The sequence below is a fragment of the Solanum stenotomum genome, unplaced genomic scaffold (assembly GCF_019186545.1).
Source record: "Solanum stenotomum isolate F172 unplaced genomic scaffold, ASM1918654v1 scaffold37403, whole genome shotgun sequence".
Classification (NCBI taxonomy): Eukaryota; Viridiplantae; Streptophyta; class Magnoliopsida; order Solanales; family Solanaceae; genus Solanum; species Solanum stenotomum.
The window spans coordinates 13,627-26,064 of record NW_026034405.1 but is presented as its reverse complement, the minus strand read 5'-3'; the positions used below and the strand labels follow the sequence as shown (position 1 = coordinate 26,064).

Below are 12,438 nucleotides of genomic sequence, written 5' to 3'. Positions count from 1 at the left end.
CAACTTGGTTGGTAAACTCAATAGTAAATTCACCAAAATACATTGGTAATCAGTTTGTAATTTTGGTTAAGAAAAAAGTGTTGGTATTTCGTGGGTAAATAACCAACGAATTTTAAATCTATAACCAAGAATGACTATCTACTCATGTAACTTACGTTACTAATTGGTTAGTATTTTAGAAACACAAAAAGCTCATTAGTAATTCGTTAGGAAGCTTACTAACTTATTGTGATTTTGTTGGTAATATTTATTTATGGTCAATATTCGGTTAGTGAATCGGTAATGTATATTGCCATATTACTAACAAAATGGTAATTTGATAGTAAAGTTTCAGTTTATATATTTATATTAATCAATAGATTTTATGAATCTTAAAAAGTCTGAAAACATAATAAAATCCAGTGATCCTTTGATAAATTATAACTTGACTAAAACAATGCAAAAGCTAAGATGAAGAGTTCAAAACAAATCCAAATACAGAAACAAACAATGAAAGATATGCCTACAATAGTTTGGAAATTTTAAATGATTCATATCATCATTTGATGATGGGTCATGTCTAAGCTAATGTGGTGTACCAGTTGGAGGTGTACCAGCGGGCAGTGTACCAGGGGGTGGTTTAGGCAGCCCGGCTATGAGGATGGGCAAACGTTCTTGGAGAATCTTATCAACTTGGTCTTGCATTTCTAGCTGCATTTCGTTTTTCATTTATTCACGCAACTCTTCTCTCATCTCTTCTCTCATCTCATGTTTCATATCCTCCTTCATTTCTTGAACGTATTCCTTCACTCGAGCATCAAAACTACAATCTTGAGGTTGAGAAGTTGAAGCAGATGATGAACCAACGTTCTCATAGAAAACAGCTTGAGAACCAAGACCATATATACATGCCTTCTTAACCCCACCCACTTCATCCATGTAAATCTTTGAGAAATCTATTGTCGGAGACTCGCCAGATTCATCTACAAGCTGAGATGCAGATGTTATCTTAGACATTACAGCATCCTGAAAAATAAATAAATGATATTATGTTAACAAAAAATGTCTAGCGATTATAAATATACAAGACAAATGATATCAGTCGACCATTTTTGTCATTGACAATACCACCACACTTATCATTTCTACAGCTGCAATTAATATTTATTTTGACGTATGCACCTGTAATTCATATTCAGTGTACAAAAATAGTCTTTTAGGGACTAAGTTTTCTTTTTCAGAACTGAAAAGATAGGATTTCATATTAGTTAGTAAAGCTATGATAGTTCAAAATCATACAACTAAACATGCTAAGAACTTTTGAAAGGAAGGATATAGAGGATCACCAAACAAAAGTACAAACCTACCAAAACTAAGCTATTCTATGCAAATCTATGCCTTTTAGATGCAATGTAATTCACATTGCCTAAACACGAGGAAGCCTAACATATAGACTTCAAAAGAACCATAAACTTAGTAAACCTCTAATGTGTTGTTTTTTAATAAGATTACAAAATTGGTCTTAAAGTTGAAAAGCAAACCTCATCATTCACTTTTTAATTGGTTTTGTGGTTGTGAAAAAAATTCTTTGGCATTATTTGCCACATCTGCCTCCAGTATTGCTTCTAAGACAATGTCAGAACCTTTTGCTCCAGCTATACGTTTTGGCAACAATCCTGCACTTTCAGCAGAGACAGGAATTACAACAATACTGCCAGATTCATCAGTCAAGAAGGGGACCTACACTTACTCTAGAAGAGCAAACTACTCTAACAAGAACCAAGCTTCCAACTCGTGAAGTAATACAAACTGAAAATGTTACATTTTAGAAGAGTCTCATGGGTTCTGCAGCTCCTATGCTACCAGCAGTAGACATATCGATTATGAGAAGGGGACCTACTCTATCAAGAAGCAAGCTTACAACTCTTGAGGTTATACAAACTGAAAATGTTACATTTTAGAAGTCTTATGGGTTCTGCAGCTCCTACGTTACCAGCAGTAGACATCGATTATGAGAAGGGGACCTACACTTACTCTATAACAACAAAGTACTCTATCAAGAACCAAGCTTACAACTCTTGAGGTCATACAAACCGAAAATGTTACATTTTAGAAGAGTCTTATGGGTTCTGCAGCTCCTACGCTACCAGCAGTAGACATATCGACTATGAGAAGGGGACCTACAGTTACTCTAGAATAACAAACTATTCTATGTACTGAAGTCACCAACCAAGAGATTATAGATAGTCTCGGTTGCACTGATAAAGCAGGGCCAGTGATGCACAATGATGTTTTGTTAGCTATTAAAGATTTCCTCCACACTGGAAAATTATATAGAGACATCAACTACAGTAATATGACATTAAACTCCCTCATTATAATCTTCAAATATTATAACCATGTGTTTAATATTTGGGATAAACATGATAAATGATGACTAAGTAAATTCTCAACAAAAATTAAGAAAGATAATCAACAATGTTTGGTGTTACTTACATATGTGCTCTTAGACTTCAGATCCACAAACTCATCCTTTCTTTTGGTATGTGTCTTCTTCAAAAGTTCGTGTGGATGAGGTGGTCGTCCTAGAATAGTCGCCTAAAATTGAAATCACATCCATCAAAGTTATTGCTACAGGAATAATGTTGAAATAACTGTAACTTGACAAAATGAAAATAATTGTACCAGTTTTCTTGCATGCTCTTGGTGAGTCCGGGAGCCTCCAGTATGGCGCGAGGGACCAGATCCTTCACCACATTTCTCACTTAGTCGATTTTTGGAACATTGTGCAGATTTATCCTTAAAATTGTCAGTATCATAGTGAGGCTTCCAGCTCTCCCAAATAGATTTTGGGATATTTTTTCGTTTCTCCTCAGAGGATCTTGCTTCACATAGCATACCCTTGTATTGTATTGAACATTTTTTCATAAAATGATCCTTTATGGAACCTTCAGTTGTCATATTCCAGTGGAATCGCTTCTGTTTAAAAAGGGAAAGAAAAATATCACATGAATTGATATAATAGAAATTTTAAATGAATAAAATACATAAATAAAATGATAGTAAAATGGAATTTATGGGTATAATTAGTACATAAATATTATAGTAGAAGGAGATACAATTACGTATCAAAAGATGTACCAAAACAAGTATAATGGGTGTTGAAACAAGTCTGGTAAGAGATAAAGTATATTGAAGAAGCTCGAATGAACATGGCTAAACTTGGAAGTAACGCCAAATGCTCTGTTAGAAAATTATATATGACGATTAGAGGAAATTATCAAAAAGTCTCATGGAGGAGGTTAACTGCAGTAACAGTGGTCCACCTAAATGGACATTCATTATGTACTTGGATATACTGGGACGATTATACACCAGAGATAGGTTTCTTGGAAAGGGCATTGTTGATTATATGAGTTGTCCAATGTGCGGAGATACAAACGATACTATAGAGCACTTGCTTTATCAAAGTACTTCCTCCCAGAACGTATGGACTAAGTTGTTATAGTGGCAGGGCATAACAAGAGCTCCTATGGGACGGAAGGATGAAGTAGACTGGGCAAGTAATTTAATGAAAGGAAAGAGTCACAAAGCAGATATATAGAGAGTTGTCTTGGCTGGTAGTGTATACCATATTTGGATGGAAAGGAATCAACATATTTTCAAAGGCCCACCAAGACAACCTGAAGTTATAGTTAGACAAGCAATCCAAGAGGTGTTTCATAACAGTAATAACAATAGGAAATTTTGCTTCATTATTAGAAACTATGAACTTGTATCCCTAAATGTTCTTTTTTTTCTAGATGTAGCAGATGAGACAACCTAAGTTTATCTTTTAGCTAGTTGTAGTGGTTCAGTTTCATCAACTATGTTTTTCTTTTGTTCTTGTTTGATCTGTACAGTTCTACTTTCGTAATAAATCAATAGTTACTAAGAAAAACAGATAGTATAGTTTACCTTAAACTCCTCCCAGTAGAAGTCCTTAAGCTGTAGTGTAACTGACTTCCAATCATATCCTTCGGGATCCAATTTTTCCTTAAAGATTTTGTGATCGCCCGAGATACATCGTTACTTGGCTCCAAACTTGTATAAATATAACATGTAGTTATTTCAATACTCAATTTTATTTATGTACATCATGCAGTTGCTAGAGTGTATTATCAGTGACTTTATCGACATATAAGGGCTGAAGAGGTAGATGAAGTAAGGAAGAATAATATGAAATTTATGAAAGTATTATCAAAGAGACCATGATTAGACATAAATTATAAAATCCTACTATTATCGTATCTTGAAATGGCTAGCTGTGAGGATCCCATACTAAGCTTGGGTTCAGTACGTAGATTCATATCTAAGCTTAATCTGGAACAAGTAAAAAAAATTCTAGTATGAATTCTAATGATATACTGCAAAAGATAAGAAAAAGTTGAGGAAATAAGGACTGTTGAGATCAAAGAAATGTCACACCATAGACACTAATATCAAATCAGATTCTAAAAAATGCACCATGTAGTTGATGTCTACATGAAAATCAGCTACAGGGTGGGAGTAAAATAGAAGACAATTATCGATTAGAAAAATAGGCTCAAGTATGTCATTTTCAAACTCAGAAGTGTTATTTCCTTATAAAAGAAGTGCCAACGAGTAATACAAGCAAAACATAAACTAAAATGTTACTCAAAAAAATTAACATGTACTCTGCAGTTCATGTTCTCAGTTTTCAAATAAACATATTCTACAAATAACAAGAAAATAGCCTCTTGAATTCATCAGATGAGTACCCCAAATGCAGACATAGAATTTAGTGAGCTTTAGAAAATTATAGAGAATTTCACATATTCCTACCAATTCTTAGTCCCTTAGTAAGATATGATCCAGTGGGAAAAGAAGAAACATACTTGTGAAAGCAAAGTAAACAATAATTTTGCCACATAATCTGAATATGTAGATCAAGAGCAAAAGTTCTAGGAACTGCACATTCAACTTTGTAATTCGAACATGTAGATCAAGAACAAAAGTTCTAGAAATTCATTCTACAAATTTGATTCCTTACCATGTTCTGTAGCAACATTCAACTATTGCTTCTTATATAAGAGAAATATAGACATCAGTTAACAAGCTACTTTCTTCAAGAATGATTTTTTAGAAACACCTCAATTCTGTAATTCATTCCCATCAGTGCAATTTAAGAAAACCAACAAAACTTTGAAAGATTTATAGAAAAATAGTATGGAAAGAAAATCAATATGGCTTATTTTCTTGCCTGAAGCAAAACAATATAAATGAAACGATGTTGTACACTTACCATCCCAGGACAATTTCAATTCGGGTGCGGGTATCATCAGTTGTATTTGATGAAGTTGTAGATACAATGTCATTTCTAGGTGTTTCTATCCCCACAGATGAAGATGGTATTGATATGTTGACAACAACTGAATCTGGCATAACTGCTATCGGCACTTCAGGCAATGATGGTGCTTGATCAGGTGTGAAACTAGACATTAGAGGAGATGTCATTGGATCTGATGTTCTTTCTCCAGAATATCTGCTTCGTCCACCCCCCCTTGGTGCCATATCTGCAATTTCAAAGTTACATGTGGATGAAATAATAACATAATAATTGAATCATGGCAAGTTTGGTAAAATTATAACGAGAACATGTAATTAGTAGATATATCACTTCAAGAACAAGATGCCTTTGAAAAGTTAAAAAAATGTGTTAACCTAGACAATAGTTTTACATAAACACTTCAAGGAATAAATTTATTCCATCACTATTCAAAACATAGATCTAGAATGGTCTACTTCATATTGCGAAATGAGAGTGAGGGATAGTTGCTCAAACAAAACAACCTGGAGAACAATTAAAACAAAATAATTATATTGGTAAAAGAGAAATATAAATTGGTGACATTTAAAATTCAGAACTTTGTCAGCAAGAAATATAAAATCTAATTGAAATAAAATCAGCTTATATACTACGTTTCAGTCACTCTAATTCTTATATTTGAAGAGATTAGAGCTAATCACTTTGACTCTATTCACTGCCACTTTCACAGTATGCCTCTTCATTCTCATTTTCATCATCTGATTCTGATTCTGGTTCATCATGAAATTCTGTCTCATAATCTAAATCATCTAAATCATCATTCTCATCTCTTAAATTTATGAATTCTCCATTTGGATCATTTCGGACAACATTTTCATTATCGTACACCACATCAAATCTTAAACCATCTCCGTCACATTGGAATGGCTTTGTAACATCTACTAGAGGAGACGATAAATATGATGGAGGCATAACCACAATACCCCGAGCTTTTGTTTTGCACACATCCCACCAATCATTCTATCACGTCGTAAGCTAGGATAAGAAGCATAATACACTTGAGCTGCTTGCATTGCCAAGACAAATGGTTCATACTTCTTCAATTTCCTTTTATGGTTGCTATCCACAAGTTTATATTGCTGATGAATCTTCATTCCTACATTTGGTGTGGGGTCAAACCATTCACATCGAAATAAAACTGTTCTTTTGATTGGTGTACTGCCCTTGTACTCCAATTCAAGAATTTCAGTAAGCACACCATAGAAGTCATTGTCGTCTGCACTATAATTAGTTCCTTTTATGCAAACGTCACTGTTATCAGATGCTCTAGAAAAATTGTGACCTTTAGTGTGAAATTTAAAGTCGTTGACATTATAACCAGTGTATTGTTTCGCTGATCGACATGGACCTTCTGCAAGCGCCTTGATGAACTGATTATCTATGTGGACTCGAGCCTATTAAATTAAAACAATTAGAGTTTCTTATAAGTGAAATAAGTATAGATGGAAATATATTGTACAAGTGCTCACATATCTTGTGAACCATGATGCAAAATCTTCATCAAGTTTCTTGTCCACTTCCTGCTCCGTAATTCGTGGAAAATTTTGATGAAGGGAGTCAATAAATTTCCTTTGGATCACATATAAGAAAAAGAATATGTAAGTATTTTGACAATAATAATGAATAAATGTAAACAAAAGGTTGAAAACCTACTCCACATATGGCTGCACTTCTCTACAATTTAGTAAAATATAAATATGAGCTGCTTTAAGTTCTTCTTCGGATAGATATCTCCTATTTAGTTCCCCAAATCCTCGACCTGGATAGGTGAATATAGAAAGATTACCATCGTATCTATCTTGTTCTCCTATACCACCATCGTCATTTCATGGTACATTTCTATGCCTTGTGTAAACATGAGGCTCGAAGTAGTGTGAACAGAAGGATGAACCTTCATCAACTATATAAGGATTGCATATGCATCCTTCAACATGTGCCTTATTTCGAACATTATATTTATATTTTTGAAGGTTTCTGAAAATAGTACAAAAGCTCAAGGTGTTAGTCATTCATAATGATGAAAATGAAGTACTTAAATAACCAAGTCTATTTTAGTGGTTAGGGACATATAAAAGGAATTGCATATCGAGTCCATTGTACTATAAAATAGATGCTTTACCATTTATATACTCAGGAGTTCCTTTCTCTATTGAAAGGATGACAGTTTTGCATTGGAAACCTTAAGTAGATAAAATTACACCAAAGATCACTAATTGGATGGCTAGAAAATTATCATATGTCAGAGGCTTCAACTAATTAGAGCAATAATGTTTGGTATCCAAGCAGACATCTATTTTTACTACCATAAAAGGTTATTAAACTCATCGAAGCTGCTTGTAGAAAATATTTGTGGACACGTCTGACCAATATTTCTAAAAGGACACTTGTAGCATAACACAAAGTGACTCTTCCTAAAGGTGTAGGAGGCTTGACCATTAACTTGAAGGTCTGGAATCAAGCTCCAATTTGCAAACTGTTGTGGTTATTGAGTTAGAACAAGGAAAGACTATGAATCAATTTGGTCCATACATACTATATAAGATATTGGAGATTAGCAGATCATATGGAGGTGCCCAATATGCTTTTTGGATGATAAGAAAAATGTGTCATATGTTGAAATTCTGGCTGATTATCATTTTAAATACACAAATAGAACATAGGGGGAGAAAAAATATCATACACTTATAAAACTTTAAGAGGTGTTGAAGCATATGTTCCTTAGAAAAATCTCATATTTCATAATACTACATGTTGTGAAGACTGGCCTACGCAGCTATTTAAGAAGTAACATGAGTTTATTTGAGTTTTTAAGTCCTATTTAATTTGAGTTATGACTTTCTATTCGAGATACTGATTAGGGATTGTCACAAGGACTGTAAGGTTATTTAAGTGTTGTCTAAGAAGGGAAGGTTACTGGTTGGCTCCTCTCTAAGCTTTGTATTGTCGCTTAGTGATTAACAACATCAGTTTAATTGCCCAAAAAAAATGAAGTACTTGAATATATAAATGAAATCTTACCTCTCAAATGGATACATCCATCGATATTGTACCGGACCAGCTAGCATTGCTTCATAAGCGAGATGCACAGGGAGATGCTCCATTGAATCAAAGAAGCTAGGAGGGAATACACGCTCTAATTTACAAAGTATTTCAGGTATTTCTTGTTGAAGTCTTACCATATCCTCTTCACGTATTACTGTAGCAGTGAAATCCCTAAAGAAAAAACTCATCTCAGTAAGTGCTTCCTACACCTTTTTTGGTAATAGCTCACAGAATGCAATAGGAACCAATCTTTGCATGAATACATGACAATCGTGACTTTTCATACCAAATAACTTGTGTTTTTTCATGTCCACACACCTTCCCATATTTAAGACATATCCATCAGGAAACTTCAGGTTTTTCACACAACAATTTTGTTGACTCTTCTTTTAGTGTGTAAATAGCTTTTGGGTATTTTCCATCAACAACATGTAATTCAGGTCGTCGACAGAACTCTTTCAAGTCTTCTCTAGATTTTGGGTTATCTTTTGTTTTACCATCTACATCCAGCACTGTGTTGAACACATTCTCAAAGAAGTTCTTCTCAATGTGCATCACATCTAGATTATGCCGAATGAGATTGGTACTCCAATATGGCAAATCCTAGAATATGCTTCTCTTCTTCCAACCAGAAAACCTACTAATCCGACGATTAATAATATCAGCCCCAAGTTCTGTTACCTTTTTAAGTCCCAGTTCTTCTATCTCTTTTAAGACATCTTCACCTGGCCAGAATTGGGTAGGCTGCATGGTTACTACTCTATTCTTTCTAAATGAGCTCTTATCCTTTCTATATGGATGATTCAGTGGCAAAAACTTACGATGGTTGTCAAACCAGGACTGCTTACCACCTTTTGTCAAAGTAAAAGCATCAAAATTCTCCATACAATATGGACATGCTAGCCTGCCCGCAGTACTCCACCCAGACAACATTGAATATGCAGGAAAGTCACTGATTGTCCACATCAAAACAGCTCGCATTTTGAAATTTTGCTTCTTAGAGATATCGTATGTGTTGACACCTATATTCCATAGATTCTTCAATTCAGCAATCAAAGGCTGCAAGAAGACATCTAGTTGCTGCTTAGAATTCTTTGGCCCAGGAACTATAACTGACAAAAATAAATAAGGATCTTTCATACACATCCAAGGAGGCAAGTTGTATGGTGTCACAATTACTGGCCAAGATGAATATTGTTTTCCCGTTTGTCCAAATGGTTGAAACCCATATGTTGATAGCCCCAATCTAACATTACGACTTTCCTCTGAAAAAGATGGATGTTTCTTATCAAAGTGCTTCCAGGCAGGTGCATCTGAACAGTGACGCATTACACCTTCCTCAACTTCATGTTCAGCATGCCATCGCATGTGCAAAACAGTTGCTTTGGAAGCATACAGTCGTTGCAGCCGTGGAGTAAGAGGAAAGTAATACATCTGTTTAAATGGTACAAGATTTTTCTTTGAAACAGATCTTTGACTTGTAAGCTTGTACTTGGGATGACTACAAAACTTGCAATTTACAAGCTCACTATCCTCTCCCCAGTAAATCATGCAGGCATTGACACAAGTATGAATTTTTTCAACTGGCATGTTCATTCCCCTCATTAACTTTTTAGTTTCATAGAAATTTTTTGGCATCACATTATCAGGCGGAAGCATCTCACTCATATACTGACAAATTTCATCAAAACATCTATCAGAGAGGTGGTGTTCAGTCTTGATGTGCAACAAACGAGAAACAGCTGATAATTTTGAGTGTGTTTCACAACCAGGCCACACTTCTTGATTTGCAGAATAAAGCATATCATAAAAACTTTGTGCATCAGGATTAGGTAATTCTTCCATATCATCTGGAACAAATGTGGGACCAGCAGCCTCGTGAACCACTCTATGATATGATGTAGTAGGTGTAGGATCATCAAATGCACTAACATTTACGGGTAGGTTATTCATAGTATGATCCTGCGGTATCCTTTCATCTTGATCTATGCTTCTCGCAACTTCATTTTCTCCATGCAAGTACCATACATGATATCCCGGTACAAAACCTTCTTTTAATAAATGCCCATGGACAGTATTAACATTTTCAAAGTTTCTATTTTGACATTTCTTTCGGTTACATGGGCACCTTAGTCTCTCACCGTCCCTCCCTTCTGGATGACTCATAGCAAACTCAATAAAATGTTGTACACCCTTTATGAATTCAGGATCATATAGACCTTTGGCTAATCTTTTGTACATCAATTGACGATTTGAACTCATTTTACTTATAAACCTTCTATTCTGATAATGTGAGAAGGGTAAATAGTAAAACAAAAGCACACAGAGAATTGAAAAGAAGAAATTTGCAGTATAACAGAAAATGAAATATAGAATAATGTTATTTGTTTTAACTTTGAACTGGAAATGTCTATTTTTTACAGCAGGTATGCAAGTTGTATATATATAAACTAAATAACAACCTTTTCTTCTAAAATAACTCCAACAAAGTCCTATTCAAATAAATAGTAATATGATATCATTCCTAATTAATGGGAACGGAAATATTTGACTCAATTAACTTGAAAACAATCACAAGTTAAAACAATATAAGAGAACATAAGAAGATGCACTATTTTTTAACAAATGGCATTATAATTATAAAATATTTGAATAGTTAAAAAGGGTGCAATTTATAATCAAGGCAGCAAGACAAATGTTTCCACTTAAGCTTCATTTTTTTAGTACCTTCGTATAATCAAAACTTCATAAAACATGTAACTCAAAATATGAAGGCAATGAAAAGTATTATGTTCTTCCACATCTTATGTAGTTTTAAACATGTAACAAATGACATTATAATTATATTGTGATTGAAATAGTTGAAAGGAAATTGACCTCCTAGAAAATGTAATATCTCTCTTTTAGTACTTACTGTTTGCACTTTCAAACAGTAAGTACTTTTATTAAATTCCATAATCACTTTGTTAAGTTTTGTATGATGTGAATCTATAAAAAATATAAACTTATCTTTTAGTAGGGGGATCAAAAATAGTGTACCGAATAGTGAACCCGATTCACAACCATGCTAGAGAAATTTCCATATCAAGGGGATTCACAAGTCTATATATTCACTATATGAATGCTATATATTAAATGAGAAAATAGAGCACATCAGAAGTTCTATAATTGACTGATTGAATCAAACAAAAAGGAGAAACTAAGCTTGATAAAGAATACTTACCACTTAGCGGAAAGGATTGTGAAACTGAGAATCCAAGAGCGACAGATGAATTGTGGGTGAGTGTAGTCGAAGACAATATGTGAAATGGAATTAAAATGAAAAGGATTTAGAAAAAGTAATGTTGAACGTGGGCAGAAATTAGAGAAAAAAACTGAATAGTGGCGCAAGTCTTCGTATTTTAGGGAGGTGGGGAGTTTAGCAGGAAAAATTTTTGCTTTTTTTTCTCTTCTTTTCAACTTTTATTTTTTTTTCTTTCAAATATAATAAATTCTTCCAATTTTTATTTGAAGTATTTGTACAATTCTTTTAAGATACTTTTTTATTCACCACAAATAAAGTCAAAAACAAAATCCAATCTTTAAAGTGATGAAATTAAAATACAGAAATGTAATAATACGCAGGAATTCGAACAAGAACTGAAATCTACAACAAGCTAAATACCTCTCAGCAAGAACAAACAACACATACAATGATTAATTGAACAAAAGAGGGGTGAATAGGGATGAAGACATACCTAGAAACACGATGTGGGTCTTTCTGTAGATCTGAGATGCAGTCCATGAGTTGTAATACTCTTGAAAGAGTAAAGACCCGATTTGCTCTATGAAATACTCCATATATGAAATCACCGGTGGGGATTAGAGCTTGAGATGAAAACTTAGGCGATTTGTAGCTGAATATGTTCCACTCTTGAGAGGAGATCTATCATTGATATGTAGTGGAACTTAGAAAACAGATGAGTAAGAAGATTACCCAATTCGATCTAGCTAAGCATAGGGAATTCTTGATGAATATTTTTCTTGTT

At 34.0% G+C, this 12,438-nt stretch overlaps 3 protein-coding genes across 5 annotated transcripts; all 3 read right to left on the bottom strand.

The window, feature by feature from the left end:
- Window positions 1-366: 366 nt before the first annotated feature.
- On the bottom strand, window positions 367-2,877 carry LOC125852608 (uncharacterized). The gene is made up of 3 exons (XM_049532340.1): window positions 2,665-2,877; window positions 2,476-2,577; window positions 367-1,005 (listed from the first exon to the last, which is right to left on the bottom strand). Exons 1-3 carry the CDS (start codon window positions 2,875-2,877, stop codon window positions 709-711), a joined length of 612 nt encoding a protein of 203 aa, XP_049388297.1. The 3' UTR covers window positions 367-708.
- On the bottom strand, window positions 2,670-8,718 carry LOC125852609 (uncharacterized). 3 transcript variants are annotated; one of them, XM_049532341.1, is made up of 4 exons: window positions 8,387-8,718; window positions 5,285-5,555; window positions 3,937-4,062; window positions 2,670-2,958 (listed from the first exon to the last, which is right to left on the bottom strand). In XM_049532341.1, the coding sequence occupies exons 2-4, from the start codon at window positions 5,551-5,553 to the stop codon at window positions 2,937-2,939; spliced, it is 417 nt and encodes a 138-aa protein (XP_049388298.1). In that variant the 5' UTR covers window positions 5,554-5,555; window positions 8,387-8,718; the 3' UTR covers window positions 2,670-2,936. The 3 variants fall into 3 exon arrangements, 1 of the variants encoding a protein (XP_049388298.1); XR_007445031.1 differs by lacking the exons at window positions 2,670-2,958; window positions 3,937-4,062; window positions 5,285-5,555 and adding exons at window positions 6,622-6,762; window positions 6,838-6,937; window positions 7,155-7,342; XR_007445032.1 differs by lacking the exons at window positions 2,670-2,958; window positions 3,937-4,062; window positions 5,285-5,555 and adding an exon at window positions 7,046-7,127.
- A 34-nt stretch (window positions 8,719-8,752) lies between these two features.
- LOC125852607 (uncharacterized) lies at window positions 8,753-10,672 on the bottom strand. Its single transcript, XM_049532339.1, has 2 exons — window positions 9,052-10,672; window positions 8,753-8,970 (listed from the first exon to the last, which is right to left on the bottom strand). The coding sequence occupies exons 1-2, from the start codon at window positions 10,670-10,672 to the stop codon at window positions 8,753-8,755; spliced, it is 1,839 nt and encodes a 612-aa protein (XP_049388296.1).
- Between the last annotated feature and the right edge of the window lie 1,766 nt (window positions 10,673-12,438).